Source organism: Haemorhous mexicanus, chromosome 7 (genome assembly GCF_027477595.1).
Source record: "Haemorhous mexicanus isolate bHaeMex1 chromosome 7, bHaeMex1.pri, whole genome shotgun sequence".
NCBI classification, from domain to species: Eukaryota; Metazoa; Chordata; class Aves; order Passeriformes; family Fringillidae; genus Haemorhous; species Haemorhous mexicanus.
The window spans coordinates 35,305,060-35,333,013 of record NC_082347.1 but is presented as its reverse complement, the minus strand read 5'-3'; the positions used below and the strand labels follow the sequence as shown (position 1 = coordinate 35,333,013).

Here is a 27,954-nt window from a genome sequence, read left to right as displayed (position 1 = left end):
AATTTATCTTAATTAAAATCACAGCATTTCATAACACTGTCGTTTTAAAAATTTAAATACGCTACAAGCTTTTCTTACCAATGTAATTTTAATTGAATAGGAGAGAAAGTCAACATATTAATGAAGCTTTGCTCAGATTGCAAATTATCATCTGAGCTTTAAATAATATAATTAATAGCAGCATAATGATAATGGCAAAAGAACGCATTTGGCAAACTTTTATTATCAAAATTAGCAACAAAGAGACAATCAGGTTAAAATAACTCAAAGGATCATGAAATCATTTGGGGAAAAACTCATCATACCAAAATTCACTCTCACCTGTAGAACCAATAGACCACGTAATATTGAGGTTAAAGTTGTTTGATGCATTAATTGATATATCCAAATTTTTATTTGACTAGGGGAGAAAAAAAAAAATAACAGAAGTTAACAAAACACATCATAATGCATTGCATGTAACTCTACTGGACATACAGCCTTTTAATCATTTTCCAGTTTTCATTTTTAAAATATCTAGAAATGGCAATGTTTCACTGCCAAAGGCCATTCTCTCTTTTACTTTGGTAAGAATAGGGCACAATTTAACATATAACTACAGCAGTTAAGTTTGTCCTAAGTATGACAAAATATTTGTCTTTAAAAAATCAAATTAAAAAATATATGGCAAATGCCTACATTTTAATCACAAGCCAAAATTTTACTTTCTGGAACTAAAAATGTTTTCTCAACAGAAGGGTATACCCCTTCAATTCATCTAAGGAAGGTATTAAACTTGTTATTCATGGGAGCAACAATAAAATCAACCAACAGATAATTTTTCAGAGTATTGATTAAGCTGAGGTACATCTACCAGTTCGAAAGAGTTCTCAATGAAGGCACTGGACTAATTTTGCAGCTCTCAAAAAATGTGAACTATCTCTAAAACTTTATTGACACTTTGAAAACCTTTAATCAGCATCAAATACAATGGAAATCTTAATTCTGAGTCTCTAAAACTCAACTAAAATTAACATTTTCTTACCTGTTCTGGATTTGCTATAAAGTTTATGGCAGTGTGATGACGATCATCCTCTTGTAATAAGCTGAAGGTAAACTGATAATCAATCAAAAGGCTGTCTGTAGGCAAAACAAAAATTTAAAATAAGAAAATAAATGTATACATATTAGTTCTATATTATGCAAGTACCTCAAAGTTTACCATTCACATTGATTTTAAAAGTCATGGAGAAATCTACAAGTCAGAAATATTCACATGCAGTTCACTGTTGAAGTCTTTGCATTATAAAGTCTTGAAAGGATTAAAACTAAAATTAAGTTAAGAAAAAAAACTAAATTGAGAAAAAAATCTTCTAATTTTTTTACCATTACAGTTCTACAGGGATCAAAAGCTTCTATTTTTCCCTCTCTCACAGGAAATAGGGAGGTGAATAATATATGTACATGATTCTGATTATTATTTTATGCATGTTAAAATATGGCAAGTCATCTCTGTTGCTACAACCCAGTGAATAATTGTAAAGCATTATTTTGATCCCTGGTCTGCTGACATTTTGCTACCAACACCACACAAACTGTGTTACAAATAAAAAATATGTGATCATAAAAACAAAATCAGTAAATACAAAGAGTGAAAGATTAAGTCAAAGCAGAAGAAAAGCTGTGTCAGCCTTTTGTTGGATTTAATAGTTTGCTTACTGCTGACAATCACCTTTTCTGCAGCAACACATCATCTGAAAAAATACACTCTGTTGTATCCTATGGGAAGGCTGACTTAGAGTAAAAAGCCCACTTTATTGTCTTAATAGTTAAAGAAAATTGTTTTGGTTTGGTTTTGTTCAACGTTTTTTGGATTTTTTTTTTTTTAATCGTGAGTGTGGAAGGAAAAGTAGAAAATAAAGGTTCATAGAGTATCCTGAGTGTGGAGGAACCCAAAAAGGAGTGACATGAAAGCAATTACCATGACATTCAAAGGTGAGAAGTTCACTTTCTCCATTATTAGCCATCATAGTTCCATTATTCAAATAAGAATAAGCTGATCTACATGCCTTAGCTAACAAGTTTTGACCAGGTCTCTGCATGTTTATGAAGGCAAAAGATTAATAAATATGAAATTTAAATGCCCCATTAAATTATTGATAGTACTCCACACTTGTATAGTTATGCAACTCTAATTAATAAATCTCATTGACTATTGTGCCATATCTCCATGCTTAACAATAAGATGACCATGGTACCATAAAAGCTTTAAATGTAACAGGACAGGAAAAGATAGCAAGTAAAGACTGACTCCTATTAAATGGATTAATAAACCCTTTAATAATCATGAGCAGAAGGGGGAAAAGGTTAGGAATAATGCATAGAAATGCTCAATCTCCTGATCTAGTCAACTTGGAGCTCCTCAAAATACAGATGACTGCTTCAACACAATCTTTGCAGATTTATTGTAAAGGTGTGGTAGACCAGCACCACAGAAAGCATTCCTACAGAATTCTGGCTACAGCAAGGGCTACAAGATGCAAGAAGCAGCACTGACAAGCCTGGACAAGATATCATTGATTTGCTCATAAGATATGGGAAATTACCATTTCAATATGTCACAGTCTTTTCTCAAGCACAAATTGTGTACTCTCAGAGATGCAGAGTATCAACCAAAAAACCAGCAGTTGTATATGAATAATATCCCATCATAAGATAACATTGGAAATAGACATAGGACTCTTGTCTCCCAGTCATGAATAAACAGCTCTTCTGCATACAAGTTTTAAAAGAATTAAAGTAATTTACTTTTAAAACAATATGACTTTTTTTTCCCCTGGTGTTTGGTGGTGGTGGTGGAGTTTAGTTCTTTGTTATCGGTTAATTTTAAAAAAAAATTTAAATTTATGTTTTACTTGTTAAAAGCCAACAAAGAATGAACTGATATTTGAAGGAATGCAGGAAAAATCCTAACTCTTATAAAAGAAGTTAAACTACACAGTCCCTCTTAAATTTACCATCTGTAACAAATCAGAAAATTAATTACACTTTTTTATTGCATTCTTACATACAATACAGTTGACAGTAAATTGTGAAAAACAGTAAGAGGTAATTATGTGTAGAGGCTCTCCTTTTGTACCCAAGTTATCCCAAAGTTTTTTGTTCTGCTATTAATGACTCTATTATTTAATGGTTGATCAATTTGATACTTTATTAATAGCAACTAAGTTCAGTAGGAAGTCCCACACATTATCACCTGTAGATAATTCAAAAGCCTTGAACACAGCTTCAAGAGCAGTTGTGAGAGCCAACACAAGAACTCGCCTTGGGATTCTTCAGAGTTGCCAAAGGATCTCTAAATTACACCAATTCCACAGAGATGTGTCACAGGATAAACCATTAAATCCCTGCCTTGGCCATGCCGGGGTGCTGCAAAGCAGAAACCCCTTCAGAGACAACTCCAGCTCAGGGAAGGTACCTAAAGTGTGCATGACTCAAATGAAGCAGCCAGCAGGGCCTGAGTGCAGTTGTGTGATTCAACAGCACAAATGAGCTCAGGTGCAAATGAAAGAACTGACACTGAGCAAACACTCCTTCCCATCTTTCTGAGGACTGCAGAAGTTTGCTGAAGAAATTTCATAGGTTGGAGAAAAGTACACAAAACTTCAAGGAAGATTTGTCTAGACCTGTTCTTAAGGTGAAGATTCCAAATCTTTGAAAGTCTCTAAAGTTAGGTTTTATTAGCATTTAAATTAGCAGAACTAATTGAAGAAGAAACTCAGAGTAGAAATTAGAAGGGATTGTAAAGAAGACACTACCCATTGCACCCTGCTGCTGTCTCCCTATCCTTCCTCACTCTCTCCATCTGTTTCATTCTGTAACTTAGGAGACTCTTCCCACATGTATTCAGCAGCTCCCAGGGAAAATATCACCTCCCTCTCCTCCAGAAAGCTCCACCTTCTGCAGACTGAAGCAGGCAGAAGAGCTTTCCTTCCTACTGCCAAACCTCTTCCTGAATATAATACATGCCAATGCATCATAAGAGCACATGAACTAAGCAGTTGCACAGTACATCACACCATATTTCCCAATTCATAGTGCCATTCAAACTACAGAGCTGAGCCTCAAAAGCAGTACAAAATTTAAACTAAAAGTCAGTTCTAAGACTGTGACCTGCTCTGAATAGCTGAATGTAAAAGTAGCTAAACATACAATAACTAAATGTAGAAATAGCTATTTAAAGTAAATTCAGTATATCCTTTTGAGATATATATATATATATATATGTTGTCCATGTTTATAATCAGGAATTTGGAGAAGCCTAAGATTCTACTCCATGTGAGTTTGTTTCTACTTTAAGCCTTTATGAAGACACCATAAGTAATTTGACCCTTTACATAAACAAATGAGACTTTTCATATTTCTGTTTACCAAGATAGAAACACAACAAATCTACTCAAGCAGGTGACTCAAAGCAGCAGGCAGACAGAGTTTAAAGAGCCACATTCTAGCCTACAATCTCCTGAACTTTTATGTCTAAAGTTCCATGGGAAGAGTTTGTGAGAACATGGAAACCTCTCCACAAACTCAGAACCCAGCTCACAGCTCAGATCTTAATTCCCCAACACACAACACAGTAGATGGAATTCACAAGCTGGGTTTCTTTGAGCCAAGAGTGAGCCCAGAAAAGTCTAGTATCTGTTTCCAGGCATTTTGTTTCACTTTTTCTTAGAAATCATTAAAGTTGAAAAAAAAGTGTTGGGAGATAGGATCACAATACCACACTGACATCATCAATGGTCAAATATTACAAAGACTTACAGTCATTGTGTTTTTTCACATCTCTATTTTGATTTTTTCAAAACCCTTGACTGCTTTCACAGTCAAAAGGAGTCATTAAAATCAATTCAAAATGCCAGTAATGAGCATGTGTGAGAACATAACAATAATTAGGTGAAGAAATATGTTTAATGAAATAAGGAAAATTAATTTCAAAGCAATCCTTTAACCCTAGTATCACTGTTAATTTTCAAGAAACCTCTCTGTTTCATTAATAAAGGTCAGTGACTTATGATAAGGATTATATGGTTTAATATGAAAGTTTTGTACTCATATCCAAAAAGGAACAGAGCAATTCCCATACTCAAACTTTTGTATTGAAAGAAAACTCTGATTTTTAAAACTACAGAATACTCCCAAAAGAACAAAGGCCAGAAAGAAGTTCTTCAGTATTTCTATAGCACCTCTATACTCAGTGAGAATATATCATTACAATGGTAATTACTTTTAAAAAAGGTAATTAGATTGAATATGTTTAGTATAAAATAGTGACAAATTTATATATGAAAAGGCATGTTACAGGGGAGTATTAAGACTGTAAAACGAAGCACTACAAATCAAGGGTGCCTGTAAATTATTTTTGGGTGAGTGCTCCCCTAATGGGCAGCTATTCAACACTTTGTTCCATGTTCAGCACTCAGTGTTGGGCCCATGCCTCATTTACTACGTGCTACACAAGCCCTTTTCTCAAGATGGAATTAATTTCTAATGTGGCTTTCTATAGTATTCATCACTATAATTTTCTAAGTTCTTCACAAAAGTTAATGAATTTGTTACAACATTACTGAGGATGAGAAAGCATTTGAGTGCCATTTTATAGGACAGGAAATGAAACAAAGAGACCAAGGACAAAACCATCTATTAAAAACAAGCAGCCAATCTGAAATACCTGGACTTTGATTTTTCATAATACTTTGAATTATATAACTCTATGTATGAACATTGTTATTTGGCAGCTCCTTCCATCATTCATTGTAATTTTTTCCATTTTTTCAACAAAACAGGAAAGGAACACACATTCAACTTTCCATTACATTATCACTGATTCATTCCCTGCAAATTCATTCAGTGCATTGTGCAGTGAAAATTCCTTGGGAACTGGTATATTATTAAAAACTGTGCAATCATGCTCTAATAAAGAAGCAAATAAAAAATTATTGTGACAGCAACCTTCATTCTTCCACCATCCTGCAGCCGCTGCCTATGCAGCACACTTCAATAAAGGGGGTTTATTAAGTAATGTAGAATCAGGCTGGAGTAAATTTTAGAGAACCACTTCCAAGCTGTCTTTTACCTTTGAACAAATCACTCCAAGAGAGTATCCCAGTTAACTGCATCTCTCAGCAGGAGGGAAGAATGAATCTAGGTTCCCAAAAAGGGAGCAAGAACATTCCTAACTGGACACATTCATGGCTTTTCTAACTCTGGTCACTGGCCATTCTCCCATGGTTCCTCTCACACAGTTTCTAAACACACATTTTTAAAGCTAAACAGAATGGCAAAACGGTTTCGTAAATATACAGAATTTCTGAGAAATGTCTATTCATTTTAGCTCCAAAAGTTTAAGTTTAGCAATAGCTCTAAGCCAAAATGTGCTGGAATGTATATCAGCCAGATATACAAAAAGAGCATGGAACTAGACCCACCCACCCACAAGATAATCTCATTCTCAGCTACAACCTAATTATCCCATTTTTAAAATATTAGGTGAGGATCACATGATCTTTACTCAATCAATGACTAAAATGGGGTTTTTTTTCACCTTTTTTTCTGATAACTAATAACTTCTATTTTGTGAATAAACCCCTCAAAAATCTAGTGCTGTTCTACTTTTACTTCTTGAAATCACTTAAAGTTGTAAGAACCTCCATCATGATTGCAACTTCAGACTCATCACAGTCTTCCTACACTCTTCTATTTAAGGATCTGTCTATTCATGCTGATTCTAAAATTCATACTCTCACCTCCTCATTGCACAGGCAGTTTGTCTCTCTCCTCCTCTTTCTAGTGATTGGTCTCTATTTCCAGCTAGACTTTGCTGAGAACTATTCATATTCCTCTCTATCAGTACAAATGCTGCTTTTGAAACCAAGTACCATTATCAAATGCTATAAATCATATTCATCTGTGACCAAAATGAAATTCTCCTTGTATTACATCAAAGTTGGGGGTTACCACCAGACCTATTTTCTGTCAGGATAATTATTTTGAACTTTCAGAGCAGCTGCCTGATTCATTCCTCTGACATCTGTATCTAGCAGTCATCCACTGCCTCATTGTCATTTTTGTATTGAATATGTTTGTGTCTGACATTATTTGTCCATTGTGATAAAACAAAAAGTCATTTACTGTGAAGCCTTTACTAAAAACTTGCATTTTATTATATGTAGTCAGAGTGCAATGAGTTTCAAAAAACCCCAGCATTTACTATTTATATGCCTTTTTCCATTTCAAGAAAGAGCATGGGAGAATGAATTTCACATAAGTTCAAAGTCTTTAAAAACATACAGCAATAGCAAGTCATTGTTCCTTTTACAATACTTTACAAAAATGTACTGGTCTAAAAAGACTGAGGGATAAGGGTCATAATCAGAAAATTGGGTAACTAAGTTTTATTTTAAATAGAAATCTTTTATCTTATTAAATTCTCAGCTGTTATTTGGAAAGGTCTAATAAGTTGTCAGTTCTGATCCTAAGGGAGGGCCAGAAAAATCTACTTTTATTAGAATTTTACTCAGCTAAATTTTGCTTATTTTCTCAGGCCACCCTGTATTGACTACAGCTTTCAGTGGATGATAGAAATGCATCATGTTCAGAAAGGTAACTCTTGATTTTCATTACTGAAAATAGAAAGACCTAGAAGGTTCATTAAGTCTGGACATGTAAGATTTACAAGGCTAATTAGGTGAGATGTACCTCGCCACAGCTGTCACAGAAGGGTAGGTAGGAAAATGTCATGGTAAACAAGGCTGGACTGGTGGCTGAGATCTAAAAACTGAGGTACAGATAGAGCCACCTGGGGCCTTTTCAGCATGCAGTCTCAAAATGATGCTCCTAAACATTTTAAATCCCACACCACATCTGATTATTATTTTTCCTAGATATTTCATTAAACTCTTTACTGAAAATGCTGTAACAACTGATGGGTTTACTGTCAACAGCTGCAGACCCTTTTCCAGCTCTGCTGAAGAACATGGTCTATAAACAAAGTGTGGAAAGCAATGGCTTGGAATTACGGGCAAAATATTAGCAAAAGAAGTAGCAGCAAAGAAAAGTAAGTGAACCAATCAGCAGGTATTCAAATATCAGTTGTAGGAAAAGGTCTAGGTGTCTCCAATGATGGAACATTTCAGAACTCACAGCACAGTCTTGTCAGAAGTGTGTTATTGACAGCAGGAGTACTCAATAAATGTACTTTTGTTTTGTCACACTGGACCAACTTTGTAATCCCTTAACTCTTGTAGTATTCATAAAGTGTTAGAAGAGAGAGAAAAAAAAAAAAAAAAAAAAAAAAAAGCCAGGAAAAAAAAAGTCATTAAAATTATTATGGAAGAAATTCAAATTTCTCTCTCCATGATTTTTTTTCGTATTGATCTAAATGCACCACCACCTTTGTAATACTCATATTAATATTACAACTCTAACATGTATTTTTCAATATACCAGCATCAATACCCACTAACCTGATTCTAATTTAATGCTTTCATTACATAGTCTCTACACACTGAGGAGATCTCTGATCTGCTTGTTCTGACAACAGAAGTGGCACATCTAAGAAACAACAATGTTAAATTATTGTTTGACTTTATGTACTATTGCCAAAGAGGGATGTTTCTTGTCTAGGAAAGCAGCAAATGAGAGCAGTCAGATTTTCATGCTATTTTAAATCTTGCTCTTATAACTTTCAGTTTATTGCATAATCCCTAAAAGTCTACTACATCTCCTTTTAGAAATGATTTTTTGAGAAGCTTCTATTTCTATACGGATCAATGCTGAAAATATGGACATGGCAGTAGTACAAATGTAATTTTTATATTGTTTATACTTTTATACACGTATATACTCAAGTTTTGCTATAAACTGGGAACAGTCAGAAGTTAGTCAGAGAATACCTTCTCCATCTTTATTAGCAGAGCTTTCATCCTGCTTCTCAAATAACCAAACATAGATCTTAAGAATTTAAGAGCAACCTCTTGTTACTCAGGCCTTCCAAGGAGACAGAACACCCATCTTATAAATTGTCTATAAATATACACAGATAAATAGGTGCTCCCACAATATCCCAACATTTTCAAAATTCTCTTCCTTACCTTTTCTCATTATTTGGTTGAACTTTACTTAAGAAACCCTAAATCCACAACCCAAATGTCAGAACACACCCCATGTTGCTTGACTCCACATGACTTGTACAAACTGCACAATGTAAGTTGAAGTTGAGATGTTTCCACATTGCTGTATTCTCAAACCCTGTTAATTTGTTAGTTCTGAGAAGTAAAATCTCTCATAGCAAATAAATCCAGATCAGGAAAACTGCACTTCATACTGGATGGAAATTCCATCATATACCTCACTGAGCAGTGTCCTCTGTTTTAAAGTCACCAATTACAACAGGTACTTGTACTGCAATAAATATAAAATGCTACATCTCTATGCAGTAGAAACACAATTGTATTACAACTTTGAAAAGAAGAACACATACACTTTTTCCTTTAAAACACCATTAGGTGTTTTCCTTTAAAATACCATTAGCTATTTTTAGAGTAAAATCTGTTGATTTTATTAATAACATTCTCACTCAATAATAATAACATTGCTCATGATAAGAACTGAGTGCAAATTCAGCAAAAAACATTGATAAATATTAAAATTCCAAACACAAATGAAATTACTTATCTATAATATTGTCTAATCCATTTTACACAGCCTTTAAGACAAATAGGAGAAATATCTCGACTCTAGTATGCAATAAAATACAGAGTGAAAAATTCCAGAAAAAATAAACATTCCCCCACTTGCCACAAGTTTGATTTGTAGGACTAGCAGTCAGGTATATAAAACAATAAACAGTCTGGTTAAAATAAGCAAATTGAAATAATGGAAGAAGGAAAAATGAAGCCCCAAAGGCTGTTTTCCTCAACCCCAGTGCAGTCACCCATCCTTCAGAGGAGATTTATTCTTTGCCTCAGAGAGGAAACATTGGCCACCATGGCAGGGCTCCCTGACTCCTGTCTGAAAGTGACTTGGAAAACTCAATTTCCACCAGAAACAGCTTCCAGCCATTTAAAGAAATATTATATTTTCCTGGTGATATTTTTTTCTATAAACCAGGAACTAAATACAGCTGTGCTTTCATTATTCATGACTTTTTTTGGTTTGTTTTGTTATTTGGCCATAGAAAGAAATTACTGTGAACCAAAATGTGCAAATAGAATAAATCTCTGTTGTTGAAAATTGTTATGGTTTGGTTGGCTTTTTTCAAGTTATTAGCTTAATACAGACCAATTGAGACATCATTACTCATTGATACATATCAAGCACAAACTTTTCGACACAGATTCTCTGAGAACTGAATTAGCATGTAAAAAGGAACAGCAAACTGTAGCAAATACTGACAGTCTGTTTGTTCTTGGTATTTGAAAAGCAGTAATTGTTCATATCACTGCAACTGACCTTCACAGACCAGAGACTGTGGCAGGCAGACCTTGCCAACAGACATGAAGTGACACATTTCCATGATGTAGCCATACACTGCCTTCCTTAGAATGTTTCCATTTTTCTCTTTCCACCATTTATTCTGTTGTTCATTCTAGTAATGACCTCTCCATGTTCTCTTCCATTAGCCATTCCCAACATCAGAAAAGGCTCTAGCACTTTAAAATCTGTCTGGCCACATTTTCAAAAACACGTACAGAAGCAGTATGCATTTCTATTCAACAGAAGTAGAAATCTAAAATTCTCATATCATTGAATAAAAAAAGCATGATATTGTTGCCCTTTTAAGACTTTTCTTCCCACATTTTGCATAGCTTGTCATTTTTATAAAATTATTCTGATGGCCATGGCATTTCCTTAAGGGGCTAACACAGTAAAGTACATTTATTTCCCCACAACATAGAAAGACAAATCAAATACATACATATTACTTCTTTACCAGTGTATCTTCATACTCTTTGACAGATACATTTTTCAACTTTCCCTTAATGTCTAGTTTGCTATTGTATCTATTTCCTAGCATACACTGCTTCTTTTTGACCTCACAGTTTGCTCTTCCATTTCATGTCAGCATCACCCTTTATATCAAGTGACTTCCAAATTACACTTTGCTGTCAATGAGTTATATTTCTGGAACATATTTTAAAATATTATTCACAATTCAAGCTAAGAAAAAGTGACAATAAATTAATATCAATGACTCACAGGCTATTTTGCAATATGCTGAAATGGAGCTGAGTTATTGAGTCCGAAAGCTGAATTTGACAATGTCCACATTTAACCTAGTTTACATTTCCTTAAATTTATACAATCCAAGGTTTTATCATCCTCTTGAGATAGAAATGACCCCCAATTTATTTAAATGATCCCACAAGAGTCCCTCAAATACCCTGTAAGGGCTTCCCAGCACTAATTCTAAACCTGAAAACATGCATGACTGCTCTCTGGACTTTACAGGCACGTGTGCCAGGATCAGGTGGTTCAGGACCCACACCTGAACAGTGGAACTCACACTACAGGACATTTGTATTAATGGAAGAGGCTCAGCTGTCCTCCAGTGCTCCATGTTTGCCAGCAGAAAAACACTCCAGCTGACTTGGAATAACACACTTGTTTGACCAAGAACTCCCAAAAGAACCAACTCAAAATCTCCCACATATCACAAGCCACTTTTTGAAGTCAGGGTGTGTTTCTTTCCTTTTTCAACTGGCTCAAGATTTCACAATAAATCTTCCTTGAAGTCCTGCTGATCAAGAATTCTCTTTTCCCTGGGCAGTCAGCATGGGAAGCAATGCAACTGCAAAAGCACCACAGGTGTTTTCCCTTGACTGTCAGAAGGTAAAGCCAAGGGACCCTGAGGGATCCTTTCCCATGGCATTTATTTCTTACAGCTCCAGGATCGGGGAGCTCCAAGGCCTCCAGGTGTCTGAGGAGTGACAGCTCCTGTCCCCTGGGAAGTGTTCAGGAATCTCACACACACACAGAGCATACTGAATACACAGCACAAGGATTCAGAAAGTATCCATCCCTATGAACCCAAGCTCAATATATCAACAAAATCAAACATTGTGTATTTGTAGATACTTGCTGTGGTTTCCTTCTCATTTAAAACACTGCTAAAGACCCCTACAAAGCAAAGGATGTCTTCTGAATGAGACATCCTTCTGCTCTTGCCTCATCAAGATCTAGAAATACTCACATTTTATACCTATAGCTAATTTACTGTAATACTATATATTACACTGCAAGAAAAATATTATAAACATATTACAAAAAATAATTATGGCACCTCTGGAACGGTCCTCTAACTCAGACTTTTAATTGCATGCAATTAAGGCCTGTTTTTTCTTCTTTTTAGCAGTTAGAAAGCTAGTTTCACTGTTAGTTTGCCCTACTCCTTTGAGTTAGGGTAGCATACCTGCTATTATTAATGAATAGTCACTAAATTTCCTTTGTCTGCTTTGACAAAAGGTATTAAATAGTAACTGTAGGAGGATGCCAGTTGGTAAATTCACTAGTATATAAGCAGAAGTTACCAGAGAAAGCAAATAATCTTCATTTCAAAAATAACACATGGCTTGTTAAGCAAAGAAAATCCACCACATTAAAAAACATTAATTACAAAAAAGAGAAATAAATACATACATGGGAAAATTCTCCAACTCAAAGTAAAAGCTGAAAATGATTGGCAGCAAATCCATTTCCTCAGCCTGCTCAACAAAGCTGCAAGCCAACCTAGCATTTGGCAAATGAGTACACAGAGCCTGGGGTGAGATCATAATACTTTATTAGGAGCTTCAGCTTCAGATGTGGTTATTGTTTTAATTCTCTGGAAGGCGACAGTTGGTTTGTGCAGTTATTTTAGCTCAGGGCAAAGACTGTGTTTGTCTGTTGCTCTTTATAAGTTCTGAGTTGGTAGGTTTGCTGAGGCTAATCTTTTATCAAGCCATCCTAGAATGGTCTGATTTAAACTATAATCTGTTCCACTAGACTCTTTAAGAAGATTTCATTTTAAATAGATTTTTTTTGTACAAGTTCATATATTCAAAAGACAATGTCAGTCATTACTTTGTCTATATTTATAAATAATATAGATTTTTTTCAGTCCATATCAAAGTCAATCAATGTTAGATATAATTGGCAGAACTCATTATTTTAAGTCAAGCATGACAGTTTTACAATTACAATATGTATTTAGTTGAAATTAATGTTGTCCCAAAAGGAAACATGAATTGTTCAAATCAGTAGTGAAGTCGGTGGCTGCTGGTATACATCTCCCAACTCAGCTAAAGCAAACACGTTTTCAAGAGCTAAAATTTATTGTTTATGCCCTTTAAGTTTCAACATAATTTTTAAATATCTGGAAAATCCCTGCTAACAGGTTTACTTATAGTGCTACTCACTATTTATCTTCTAAAACACTCTCCTTGGAATGTTCTTGAGTTTAATTTTTCTCTAAGTATAACAAGTCTGCCACCTAGTGCTTCATGGTACCTCTAGGACACGTTTTACTTGACAATTTATTTTTTTTTATTGATAAAAGAGGTCATGTTCTGAGTTCCTGAATGCATCAACATGCATGTGTTTGGTATTTAAAGAGATTTCTTTCAACAATTTTAATTCTCCTTTTTATTAAGTTATAACATTGGTAGCATAATAAATGTTACTAAAAAATTGGCTTATATTAGAACTTTGACTATGACTAAGCCCAGAAAAGAACAAGAAAAAATACATTCTAATAATAAGGAAAACAGGTGGGATGAACTATCAGACCATGTCAATAGGTCTAGTAAGCTTAAACTGCATTTTGACAACAGAAATAAGGGTGTATTGTCTTATCCTTTTGCTTTCAGACAATATTGAGCTGATATTTCTAAAAATTCATTGGAAGTTGTCATAAATTATCTACATTTAATAATTGAACAATCTTTCTAGTTGCTACTACTAGGAAAAAAAGAAATCAGGACTTACAAAGTCTTTAGTCCAAAGACCAGATATGAAAAAGTAATTAGACTTCTTAATTTTTAGCAAGTAAGACAAATTTTTAATAAAGCAGATAAAAGAAATAAGTGCTTGAGGTTATTTCTTTTCAGGCACCACATACGCTGCATAAAAATACAGTTTAAAAGTTTTAAATTAAAATACAAATTTACTATATAGAAATTGCGTGGAGAATAGGTACAGACTAGCACTTTTCTTTACTTTTCCCTTTCTGAAATCCTGGTGTGTCAGCACTAGTGGGGCTAACACAGCTTCAGGACTAGAATCCTTATGAGGCTCTTCACCAGAAGCAAAATTTGCTTTTTTGTCCCCAGCTCCCTGCACAGACACCAGATATTATCTTGAGAGTTTTTACTCAATGTACATTTCATAGTTTCTCACCAATTTTGCACATGAAAGTATCATTCTTCATCTTTGTGAGCTGCTGACATACTGAGGGAATTGCTTATTGCTATCCTGTCTGTATTTATACCAAGGAAAGAAGCAATAGTCTTATAAGCTATAATGATTTTATGGCTCAGAGTTTAGAATGGCAGAGCAAAGCCATAAACCAATTATTCAGGTCAATCCCAAAAAAGTCATTGCAAAATGTTTAGTAAAGCACATATTCTTTCTTGTGGTTTACTTTAGGTAGAAAAAGAGTAGCTAATAAAATGGAGCCATTAAGAATCAAACAAACAAAAAACTATGACTACTGATTTCCTGCTTGTAATAATGTTGGGGGTTTTCATATATAAGCTAAACTTTGCAGTGTCCTCTCTGGTTTTCTATTTTCTCCCTGCACGTCCAGGAGACTGAGTGGAAAACTCAGAGGTGCCACTGGAATGTGTACACCTGACCCCTAAGGCTCCTGCAGATGGACCCAGCACCCTCCTTCCCTGCATGTTTCATCCCAGAAGAACAGCTGAGAGTGGTGGGCAGTCACTGTGTGAAGCCATCCACAAATGGCACTTCAGAAAAAAAGGAAGAGCTCTGGAAGGAAACACCTAGAAAATGGTTAAAGTAAAATTTGTACATTCTTTCAGCTTTTTATATATAGATATTAAGGCCTCATCTTTTTTTAAAAGCTATAAACCCAACAAATATCTGCACCAGGGGCATACAATCAACAAATAGGTTTTAATTCCACAAAAAGCTGCAAGTCGTTCAGTCCCTCCCCGGTTTAATTCTCTTTGCAAATGACCCATCCCTCGTGACCCCTTAAGTTTTGGGTTCTCTAATCCTTCTCAAAGGTCAGGTTCTAATCTCTAAAAGCAGGCCTGCTCTGCAGCATGGGAAACTCTACAGTGTTACACTGGATTTATAATACATACATACATATATTTATATATAATGCAAAGGCAAACTTCATCTGATTTTTCTTTGCATTCACAAATATCACAGGCCCACAAAACTGTCTGTCCAGCCAAAAGATGAGTGCTAGATTAATTAAAATTATTCATTTATAGCAATTTTATTACATTGTGACCACATTCTGGCTATACATTGCTGAGGAAATCTTCTGGAATGCCTGAAAGTTTCCTACTCCAAAGGGTGCTGCCTTGTAATTCACTATTTTTTTGCTGCCTGTTTTAAAACAGCAACCAGTCTGCAGGAGCAAATGGAAAAGCTCTTCACTGTCAATGGTGGTACCCAGAAATAATACAAAAAATTATTCTAAACATTTTTTTAAAAGGAAAAAAAGGGGAAAAAAGCTAAGGTATCTAAATCCATATGCATTTTTTCATCTTCGTTGTCTTAGCTAGGAATTTTCTTAGTGAACGAATGGGAAAATCTTGGGTGCTCAGCTCATGAAAATTCTAACTATATGCAGGCAAACAATGTGATTTACACTGGCAGGACTGATTTGCTGTAAGCTTTTATGCTTCTGCGTGTAGCAGTATTAGAAACAGTTGTACTTCTTGTTTGATATGTTGCACTGGAACTCAAAATAATTTACGTAAGCCACATATTTTGGAAAGTTTTTGACCTTAGAATTATGGCTATCTAAGAGAGGTTGATAGTGGAAAGTATCACATCCTCTCAAAAGAAGTGATTGTTAGCATGCCTATAATTCAAACCTTGCATTGTAACACATCATGAATTGTAAATTTAAACTTTCATTTTCTCTGGAAGACCAGATTAACCACTTCTCCATTTATGATTTAAAGCTTTGTGTCTGTATACAACCCAAGTGAAGATCACAGAAGTGGCATTTTTCCCAGTGATTCCTCCCAATCTGTCTAAAACCATCTGGTTTTGCTGAGTGTTGCCTTGCACCCAGGAGCTCTGACTCTGACAGCAATGCATTCCTAATGCTGATGTGTGAAGAACTAATGCAGCCATTTGGATGCACACTTTGCTATGGAGGTGTCACTGCCATCCATCACGCTGGCCCAGACACCACAGTGCAAAAACAACAGCCAATACAAATGTATCACAACAAAATGTTGTATTTATGGTTTGTGTACATGTATAAGTCAGCTGCACAAGCATCTCTGGCCTCCAGTCAGGATTCATTTCTATGGATTGAATCAGCTTCTGATCATTCACAGCAAGACTGGCTCCCAACAGACAGGCCTAGGAATACAGAGTCTCCCTACCAGAAATACAGAGACAATACAGAAGCAGACCTGTCCTCAGCTAACAGGATGTTTGCATGGCCAAACAAAACTGTAGCTTCTAAAATCACAAAGCTTTTTTTTGCATTAATACTGTTTTTATTCTGTATTAGAAATCTTTGATAAGGTCTCCTCTGATACTCCTAAGCCATGGCAGACTGAACACTTTCAGCTCAAAAAAATCCTTCCTCTCATGAAGTTCTAAGCTGCAAATTGTTGGATGTGAAGAGGGAATTATCACTGTATGTTTGTCCATTTGCTATACTCTTCCCATGGCATTTGTGTGCAGCCACTCCAAACAGGGTGCTAGACTAGATAGATCATCATGCAGCTGCTCACACTTGTTTTACATTCAGTACTTTTCTAATTTCTGTATTTATGAGGCTTGTTCTCATTCTCTTTCTCTCCAAGTTGTGCTTTTTCAATAACACAATACAGTCACAAAGAATGAAATTAAAATAAATTTTAAAAAGCCATTTACAATGATTTTCACACAATCTGGATAATACATGACTGTATACCCCACTACACATTTCTTATTCCATTTCTATTAAGTTTTCATAATTTAAAACAGAAAAACTACTCTGGTCCAGTGCTGCTGTGTTTGGAATTGCCATATCAGAATGAAATCTGATGTTTAAAGCACTGTTCTTCTGATCTCTAGGATTTGATGGCTTTGCTGCTCTCTCTTGTTTATCCTTTTGATATAGTGTCTGTATTTAGATAAAGTCCCTGCAATGTTTCAGCATGTTACCTCCTACATAAATTTCATTGTTTTCAATTATGCCAGACCTATCCATAATCTTCCTGTGATTTTATCTGTGCTCAGATCACTTCAACCACAACACCATCCATGTACAGAATTAAACTTCTGTTTATTCTCCTACATCATTATGAGAGGAAACAAATAATGAAGAGACTAAAACAACCTGTGCTCTCCCAGTGGCAAACTCTGTTTTCATTTACCCTTTTAATGAGTCCATTGATGCCAATACCTGCACCAACACCAACCAGTCCCCCCTACCTAGGCTTGAGGATGGCAATGACAGGCAAAAGGGGACAGAGGAGTAGGCAAGGACTAGGTAAGATGGGCAGAGAGCTGGAGGAGATGAAACCAGCTGAGATTCTACAGGGCAGTGAATATTCACAGCATCCCAAGCTGCACAAAGTTCTCTAAGGCAAAAAGCATTCCTCCATCCACATCCTGCTGCTAAAGAGAAATCCAAGCCATCCAGTATCACAGGAAAGTTATCTAGACACTGGGGATTAAATCCTCAAGTTTAGCTCAGAAGAGCATTTCAATTCAGGGCAGTGTTTCCACAAGTGAAAAAAAAGGGCAAAATTTAAATACTTAAAACTTGTCACTTTGAAAATGGCTAAACTTGAGCAAGTGACTAAAAGTTTTCCTGATGAAGATCCTAACCATAAAGCAAATTATTATCTGCATTCACTGATTTTGATTCTAAGTAATAGAAACAGATGTGCCTAGAATTTTAATTTCTGAGAATCTTATGCTGCTCATAAATATATACAATTTATTTTTCCCTCCTCTTGAGTAATAATATTCATGTGTTACAAAAAATACACTTCAAGGAAAAGTAAAGTGGCATTTTAAGGATCTAAAGAGAAAGCTTTTTAATGAGGAGTGAAGTAAAGCACAGAAAAAATACCATCTAAATGCCTGTCTTGTACAAAACTGAAACATGGTATGGCCATATTTTAGAATATAGATAACAAATTAGAGAATCTCTTCATGATGTGTATGTATATATATATATAATACATGATTCAGCAGGAAATGGACTGTGCTGATAAGAAATTGTCATTCAAATCTTAGGCCAGTCAGTTATCCACAAATTAACTGATTATTTCCCATTATCATGCACCATCCAGCAAATACAGAATTCCATTATTATTTATCAGTGCAGTCTCCCTATCACTACAATAAAATAACTCTGAGAATTGTTTATATGGGATACCTTAAATGGCTGGAAGTATTAAAAGAAAATTTATCGTTTCAAAACAACAAGATTTTTAAAATATTTTAAAATCTGACAGAAGACAAATAACAGCAGTGAGTTAAAGGTGAAAGGGCATCTTGAATATAGTACAATTTGTCTCCAACATGATTTATGGACCCAGCCTGAAACATGATAGCAAAAAATAAGGTTTTTTCATGGAGGTGCCTGAGGTCTACAAATCTCATTACTGTCATTTCTTTTCAATCTCTTAAATTTAATAACATTTATTTTTATAGGACAAAACAAACGTTGACACAAATATCCAAAATAGCCAATATATATTTGTGTTTAAAGTATGAACTTCTCATGTACTCACTCTAAACCTAAAAAAAAAATTTAATTTTTCTATAGACACAGGTAATTATTCTTCTAAATACTGATATTTCTGTTTTAGAGTAAAACATTTTTCTTATGCAAAAAAACAACAAATGGAATTGAAACTACTGATCAAGAGTATCTTAAAGACACAGCTTTCAAAAGTGTTTTCAACTTGGTCTACAACATTTAAATTTTATGTTCCAGCTTAAAGTATTAAATTCAAACTTATGTTGTCTGAGCAGAAAAAAAAAATCAAAAAAACCCACACCAATGTTCTTTAATAACTGGCAGGAGAAATAAAAGTTTTAGGCCTAGAGACATGTCAACATCTGTAATATAGTATGTAATTTACTATTTTGTTCTGTAAAACATCCCTTGCAGATGCAAACCATTTAAGGTAAGAAAGACAGATTAGCAAAGAAAATAAACATTCCTTTATTAGGTAAATGATGCCTTAAAGACACTCTAAAATAAAGTTGTTGTGTATGTTGTAAAATAAAATGCTAAGAAACAAGGCCAAAAATCAGAAGAGAGGTTATAAGTATGTTCAGACATCTGCCTTTATGTATAAATTCCAGTTTGAAGTAGGGATGATGCTAGAAACAACAGACAAATGGATCCAATTGTCTGGCACGGAGCAGGTACGTAGAAAAGTTAAAACAGTGTTCTCCAACATCCCATCTGTTTTTATGATGATTAAAATTACTATTGAACTTGATATTGGCATGGTAAAATTGGCACAGCTCACTAAGGGATTGCTGCACATGGGTAATAAGCATTCTCATCCCTTCAGGTCCTTCACTAAGACTATCAAAACTGCAACGCTTCAGAGGAAATTTGCCAGAGGCACCTTTTCTATGACATTAAGAACATGGAGACAACACACAGCCTCCTTTTATGACACTGTGGAGAGCAGCTGTGTCTCATGTCCCTGGGAGGCTAAACCACTCAGAATGTCCCAGGGAACAGTGCTGTTTACACTATTTGCATTTCTCCACCACAAAGTCTGTCTTTAAAGCATTGACACAACTACTATTCCTTTCATTCACATATGATGAGAAACAGAGAATAACTCCATGGCTTGGTCAGTCCCTCTAAGCCAGATGTAAGTAGTACTAATTTTAGTAGACTTTAATTTGTGTTCTTAAAGACAAAGTAAGAGAAGCCCAGTAGGGCATTTTATTTTTCAGTCAAAATATCAATGTGCTCAATTCTGGAAAATCTCCAGGAACTTATTTTGTTTTTCCAAGGAAATGAAATTATCATATAATATGTAATCAACATTTCAGTATGTAGCATTAAAAATACAAGTACTCACAGTAGCATGTTCCCCTAAGTGGATTTCCAAGATACCTATTTTCAGAGTCACAGCTGCAGGGGGAAAGAAAAGACAAAACCAAACATTCCCATTAAACACAGTACAGCTTGAATAAAAACACAGCTAGAATATTTATTCAAATAGCATGACTTTCAGTACTACAACACAAATTCATGCAAATAAGAAGTATTTAATATAGTTCTTAATGAGGGTGTGCTACTTTCTGGAGGCAGCTCTCTGTCATATAAGAAAGCCAGAGTGACCAGGCTCTTGAATAAAGAGCTTCAGTCACCTGCCTGAAGTTGGTGCCTGCTGTAGGACTCAGGGCAGGAATTCTGGGCTCTCTGCACTCTAATGAGCAAAGGAGAGCCAGGCAGCCCCCCCAAGCACTGGATCTCCTTATCCCTGTCCCCCCCAGTCACAGCTGATTCCCTCCCTGGTTTTGATTTGGCACAGCAGCATCTCAGCTACTGAACTTCCATGAACTCCAGTGGCAATTGCTCCTCTTCACTGACCACCCAGGGCACCAGGTGAAATTCAAACTGAGTATGATGTACTGATGCTGCTGACAAGACCTGCACATGAGAAGGGCTGGAGAAATTGCTTTCTTATTGAATAAGATAAGATATATAGCTATTTTCAGAGACATGAAATTCAGTTATATAACATTACTCTAAAAATGCCAAATATCTTAATAGAAAATGATTAATCTGCTTTAGGTTTCCTTGGCTATTTCATGGATGTCTCCAGCAAGATTATAGTTCTCTCTTAAATATACAGAAAGATTCACAAAACAAAGAGAAAGCTAATCACTGCCTATTAAATTTCATACAAATATTTTCCCAGAGGTAATCTGAATCATTTAGTATCTTGGACTAACTTTTCATTACTTTATTCTAACAAACTTATTTTAGAAGGATATATTTTTGCAGTTATTTTATTCATGATTGGTATTAAAAATACATTCTAACTTGGATGTCATATCATTTAACAAGTTTCAGACTTTAAAATATGTTGATGTTTGCATTTCTGCTGGTTTCTTCAATAGTTTCTAACTGGTGATTCCTAAACTACTCATTTTTATTAAAAGAATAAGCAGAGAATCTCCTTGACCCTTTGTTACAATACCATAAAGAAAATAATCAGCAGTAGCAATAAAATCAAAAAGTAGAAAAAAAATGTTCTGGACTCTGCCCTTGTGCACTGCTGATTCCACATTAGCATGAGAACTCTTTGCAGGGTCAACTACATAGAAATTCAACACTTTTTAAATATAATAATGTTAATAATTAATCTCCAAGAAAACAAACCCCCCTACACTTCAAGTCTAACTGCAGAACACAATTTGTGGTCTTGTTCACAAAGTCACTCTCACCCTACAGTCCTTTCCACAGAATTTAGAATTTAATAGGGTGAATTTAGAATGTAGAAGAGAGTCTGATCCTGAAGTAACTCTTTTGCATGTACTTGGAAAGAAGAAAATCTCTCAAATAGTAACGTTGGTCTGCCTGAAAGTGTTCTTTTCTAAACATCACAAACATTCTACAAAGAACAGCTTGCTACTGAAACAATAAAAAATGTATTAATGCCTGAAAGGGCCTTTAGATTCAGAATTCTGAAAGAGAGCTACAGGAAAGGGACCATTTTTAAAGTAAGGGTTTAAAAGAATTCACTTTATGCAATATTGCCACATAAATGAGACAGTGTATCATGTAACAAATGATAATAACATTGTAAGAGGCCTATTTTTCTTCTTGAATTGTTTCAAACTCAAAGTAGATTAAATGTAGCCAGTATTTAGAATATGCTAGGGTTTTATACCCAAGGAAAAAAATATAAAAAGTAACTCTGTGTTTAGAGTCTGAGGATGAAGGCAAGAAACTTCCCCTGCTGCTCACTGCTAATGGCACTGACCTGTGTGTGACATGGAAGAGCAATATTTAACTCCCAATAACAATAACTTTTCCACAGGGAGAAAATAAACAAATTCCTCTCTGAACTGTTGCCCTGTCAAAGCACTCACCTGTGGTGCTTTAACCCTGACAATAAAGGTTCAGGTTTTTTTTAAAATCTTGAAAATCTTAATGAAAAAAGACAGCTGTTTCCATACAGCTTCCCTTCTCCATTCAGCTGCCCTTCTAATCAGATGCAACCATCTACTGTGGATCAATAAGTGCCAGAACCCAGGGATTTCCAGCATCACATATACCTTCCTTGCATTTTTATTTCTATTTTTATCACAGAAAAAAACCAAACATGAATGCATGAAATAAAAATATCTATAAACTCCATCTAACATAAGACAGACTTCACAACTTACAAGAACATACAAATGAATGGTTAATACAAAAATTACTGGGTTCTAAATATGTTACAACATACAAGTATTCATAAGCATTCACTCAAATCCAAATAATTACCCTGACAATTACAGAAGTGACCTTCAAACATCTTGAAAACAAAAAAGCAATGCAATTTTACAGCCATTTCAGTTGTTTCAGCATCATATGTAATGGAATGATAAAACATGCACAATAAAAATAAGAGCAGTGAATTAGACCACAGCAAAGTATTTTGAAGTATTATCATAGATGTTATACTCTCTGTGTTGGGAGCATCAAAGAAGTACTGAAGGAGGGAATGATTTGGGGCAGGAGAGAGCCCTGGTAGGTGCTCTCCCAGAGAAGCTCCCAGCCTGACAGGAGCAGACACACAGCTCTGCCTGGGCACAGGATAAAAGGCACCACAGGATGAGGGAGGAGGAACATCTCCATGGACAGCACTGTACAGCACAGAGGGAAAATCCAGGTTCATCCAGTGCTGCAGGCACACAGGAACCCCAGTAACTGAAGGGGCACAAGATTTAGCTGTTATCTGTTTTCTTTTTAAGCCCTCTCATGAAAACAGCTGGTTTATTACACCATTTTTAGCCAGGCCTTTCAAGCAGAACATTTCCATAATGTATATCAAGAATAACATGAGGTGGAGTTTTTACTAGTTAGGGAAGCCTGTTTTAATTTAAATGGAAGATACTACTTAAACACTTGGTTTTCAGTGGAGGGAAAAAATGAAACTAATAGGATTAAGAATATATCTGAATTTATTCACACGAGCATGTATGGTGGGTTTCGATTAAATTTAGTTTCGTCTTTTAATCCTCTCCGATTTTATTAGCATACATATTGCTCTGCATTAGTCACTGATTATGGCTCCAATTACAAAATTTCCTATTCACTGAATTGTTTCCTTATGAGCTTTACTCATTGTAGTAATTTTTTTACCTTTTCCAAAAGCCAGCACATATTGGACCATATGTGAAGCATAATATATGCCTCATATCTGAGAAATGGGAGCTACACTCATTATTTTATGTGCCATAGGGCCATGATCATTTGCTTTAAGTGGTCATAATGAATGAGCAGTTCCACTCTGGCAGAACTCCAAAGACACAGCTCCCATTTACAAGGACAAATGGAGGAAGGCTCCTATTAGGTTATGTACAAGTCCTATGGTTTGTTCCAATACAGAAGTATTCAATTCATCAAGCTCACTGACCTTTGGATGGCCTCCTATTAGCACTTATTTCCCAACTTCTCCCTCAATTATCCTTTCAAAACTGAACCACTTCCTTTCACTTTCTTTTATCTCCCTGGATTTTCTGGAAGTTTAAAATAGAAGTTATTGACAAATGCATTTAAAAAATAATTGTTCTCATGTTTCTGACCAAGATAATATCTCACCTTCTCTTTAAATACAATAAATGTTTGTAAATGAGTACATGTTTACAGTAAGACTGGCAGATTTGGGGTTTTTTTTAAATGAATGAAAGGCTTCTTTGTAAGACAGAGTTTACAAACAACCTTTTGTTGAAGCTTGTGTATGTTCTTGTGCTCTGTACCTTGCAGGCTTAAGAAAGCAAAGGAACTGACAGGAGGGGAATATTTATATTTACATGCCTAATTTTATTGTCCTTACTGGTATGGCCCTTAAGGAAGGGCAAACCTTCAAGCTTCTCACCTGAGGAAAACTATCAATTTAACACCAACCTAGATCAACAGCTTTCTAGACAAGTACTTTGATCACGTGGAAACCTTCCTATAACAGTTCATTTAACCTTTCAAGGTGAAGGCAGAAGTTTCTGCAGCTGAAGTTGTTACTGGTCCAGAGCAGTGACTGATACCTGAAAGCCCAATTCACACTTAGACTTAGGTCCTGATTTAGGGCTGCCTGGCATCCATACCTTTGTCACAGGAATGCCCAAGAACAACCACATCTTCTGAGCATCCACAACAGACATGGGCAGCCGCAAGCAAAGTGAGGAACCTCACAACCAGCACCTACCATACAGGAGCCAGTGTCATGTTTTGGGAGTTAAAGCATGTTTAAAAGATTCAGAAACAGCATTATCCTTCCACAAAAGTGCTAAGATTTAGATGCAATAGTTGAGCTCAGATGACATATTTAATGAAAAAGAGGCATTATAAGCAATGCTAATGACTGCTTTGTGATTTTCAGAGAACAGGCTCATTTGCTAATTATTATTGCATTTTTATCCCGCAACATTATCTTTATTTTGCCAAAGTGAAATATGTGAAATAGACAAACTTCATCATCCATAAATGTAAATTTATCCCTCTTACAGATAAAGGTCTGCTTCTTGATTGCATTGACATTGTACCCTGTACTCCATTGTCCCAAAGCTATCCATTAATTCTGCAGTATATTCAGAGAGACAGACCTCTCAGATTTTTGATTCTAATGTAAAAATTGGACACTTTCACTTCTCACACTGCCAAGATCCTTCTAGTCATGAGTAACTTCAGATAAAAAGAATTATCAGCCTCCCTCTTAAGATAATGATAACCTGAAAGGGTAAAAAGTACCAGGATTTATGTTTCCAGTTAGAACTTTTTAATAATGTGGGGAAATGATTTATTTGTTTTTTCTTGTAAGTGCATATAACAATGTCTTGAGACAATGTTTCTTCTGTAGATCAATTTGTCTCTTCCTCACATAATTCATGAAAAAGGCATAGGCCAGCAAATCTTTTTTTTTTCTTTTAATCTAGGCTGATCTCACCAAAAGAAAAAAGTAAAACATTCTAATGCCATAAGAAAGTTTTCCATACCCATACCCTTCATGCTATTTAAATATTCCCTGCAAGATCAAGAATAATTAATATTACAGAGTTCTTATATACTCTTTGAAGAAATAATATTTCAAATCACAAAAACCATTGCACTCCAGGACAAAGTTTCCAATGACATGTCACTTACCATATAATTATATAATTAAGAGAAAATAAAAGTTAATATGTAAAATAAGAGTTTTCTAATAAAGTCTAGATTATATTTAGTTATTCTATGCAAGAATAAAGTGACCTACAACCCTGATTTGGAATAGCTGGAAAATTCCCTGTTAATCTTAATGAATAAGGCACCAAATGGATTTTGTATGCAAATTATTTGATGCTGCTTACTCTGAACAAGAAAAATCTCATGCCCATGGCCTAACCCTTTACCTCTGGCACTACTTTCTATACAAATGGCCACGTTTTTGGCAGTGATGCACAAACTTGAATATATGCAAAAAGGTGAACTTGGAAAAGCAGAGTTCCCTCTTATCAGTCACTGTTCTTTCAAAGTCAGGGAAGAGAAATACCCACATTTCTTACTCACATTTTGACCTACATCAGACACTTCATCAAGCCCTTAGAAAGTAAATGTTAGAATATCCCATAACTCAAAATAAGAGGCTTGGTTTACACTGAACTGAACCACAACTCTGAGAAATATTAGTATGAGTTTCTCAACTACTTCTTTCCTTTTAGAGGGAAGCATTAGATAAGAAGCAATGGTAAAATAACTGTGAAAATTTATTTCTGCTTAAACTGAAATGCAGCTCCTCCTAAATGTTTACTTTTCAAAAACCAGTGAACAGCTCACAAAATTCACATATGTTTAATCCTTTCAGAAGATAAATATTGATGAAATGTGTTAAATGTTAACTCAATATCAACAATAGAATATTCATAGAATCATAGAATGGTTTGGAAGGGATCTTAAAGACCATATGAAATAAATACATGCAAGTCAGTGTGCACTAGAACACGTTGCCCAGAGAGGTTGTAGAGTCTCCCCTCACTGGAGATATTCCAGAACCATCTGGACACAATCCTGTCCACATGCTCTGAGATGGCTCCATTCTGTGATTCTGTGACCAGCTATTCACTGCCTGTTCTGGTACTTTCCAGCAGTGTTTGTATATTGCTCTTGTTTAGAAACCATTTCTCAAAAAGAGCAGGAGAGGAAGCACGTCAGAACATTAAATATTTTAACAGGCCCTGACAGTCAGAGCAAATGGCTTCATCAAGTAGACCACATGAAAAAGAAATAAATACACAAACACTAAATCCCAAGTGGTTTACTGCATTTTCATTAGTCATTACTGAATTGTAAAATTTTACTATTACTAAGTGTGTTTGTAGTAAGTATATTTAACTATTAAACAGTTTATGGCTTGTTTTTTAAAAAATGTGCATTATAACATTACTCTTTTATTATTGTTGAATTTAATTTATGGTTTATAATAGGACTATTTTATTACTGTTGAATTTAATCTATGGTCAGACTCTGAGGGAAATTATTGCAAAGAACTACTCAGTTACAATCTCAGTGCAGAAAGTTCAGTGCTGTGGCATTGCAGAGTGCTACAGAGTTCTCAGCTGTTTGCATTTGATCTTCCTTGCATTCATTTCACTTTGTTTTCAAGATTCGGGAATGGGTTTTGTTTGTTTGTTTGTTTTTGTTGTGCTGGGGATTTTTAACAAAATCTCTATTTATGTAAGACTATAATTTCAAGGCAATCTAAGGAAAAGGCAATTTCAGAGATATGTATTTCAGGATGCCATACAGACACTATAATTTCCAGAAAATGGTACGAAGACAGGCAAGTTACTTTTTGTCTTTCTACTTCAAATTACGTGTGGTAACTTTGGTCATTTTCTTGTCATTTAAGACAACAATTTAACACAATATGGCAATTAATATTTCCAAAAATATGGGGAATTCTGACTAAGCCAAGACAAAAATGACAATTCAGAAGCAAAGCATATCACAAATTTTGGACTTGACATTGCAGCTCAGCGATGGCCAAGTGCTGCTTATAGGTGGATGTTCAAGAATAGTAAACACAAAATGAAGACAAAGGCATGAATAAATCAGTGTTGTGGCTTTCTCTAGGCTGTCAGCTATACAGTATTAGGGAACTTTAGAAAACAGTCCTGTTATCTGAATTATTGCTCTACTTGCAACAACTTCTACAGTGCTAATGACAAGTTATAATATAAACATGATGAACAAATCCCACAGATGTTTATGTATAATACATACTGCAATTGGCAAGCTGTCATCCTTACCCTTAAGAAGCCAAAATTCTAGCCATTACATGTTCAAGTAACTTTCATTATTCCTGGATGACTTAGGTGTTTCTGATGAGATGTTCAGAACTTTTACTTCCCATAGGTGTTTCCTATGGCATCAACAGAAATTCCCAGAGAATCACTAGAAAGCAAACATGGAGGCATAACAGTTTCCAGACTTGTAGCTTCCTTCTTAACCTGCAAGTCTTTAATACCATATTTTTGTCCATCAGATCATTCCAATAT

General features: G+C 35.2%; 1 protein-coding gene across 2 annotated transcripts in view; it reads right to left on the bottom strand.

The window, feature by feature from the left end:
- The window catches only part of ATRNL1 (attractin like 1), a 432,570-nt gene that overhangs the window by 255,999 nt on the left and 148,617 nt on the right, over positions 1–27,954 (bottom strand). For both annotated transcript variants that reach the window (XM_059852017.1, XM_059852018.1), the window contains exons 21-23: positions 20,289–20,341; positions 1,025–1,119; positions 322–400 (exon numbers count right to left, since the gene is read on the bottom strand). In XM_059852017.1, the coding sequence (XP_059708000.1) occupies positions 322–400; positions 1,025–1,119; positions 20,289–20,341 (227 nt within the window). The remainder of the gene's footprint in view (positions 1–321; positions 401–1,024; positions 1,120–20,288; positions 20,342–27,954) is intronic.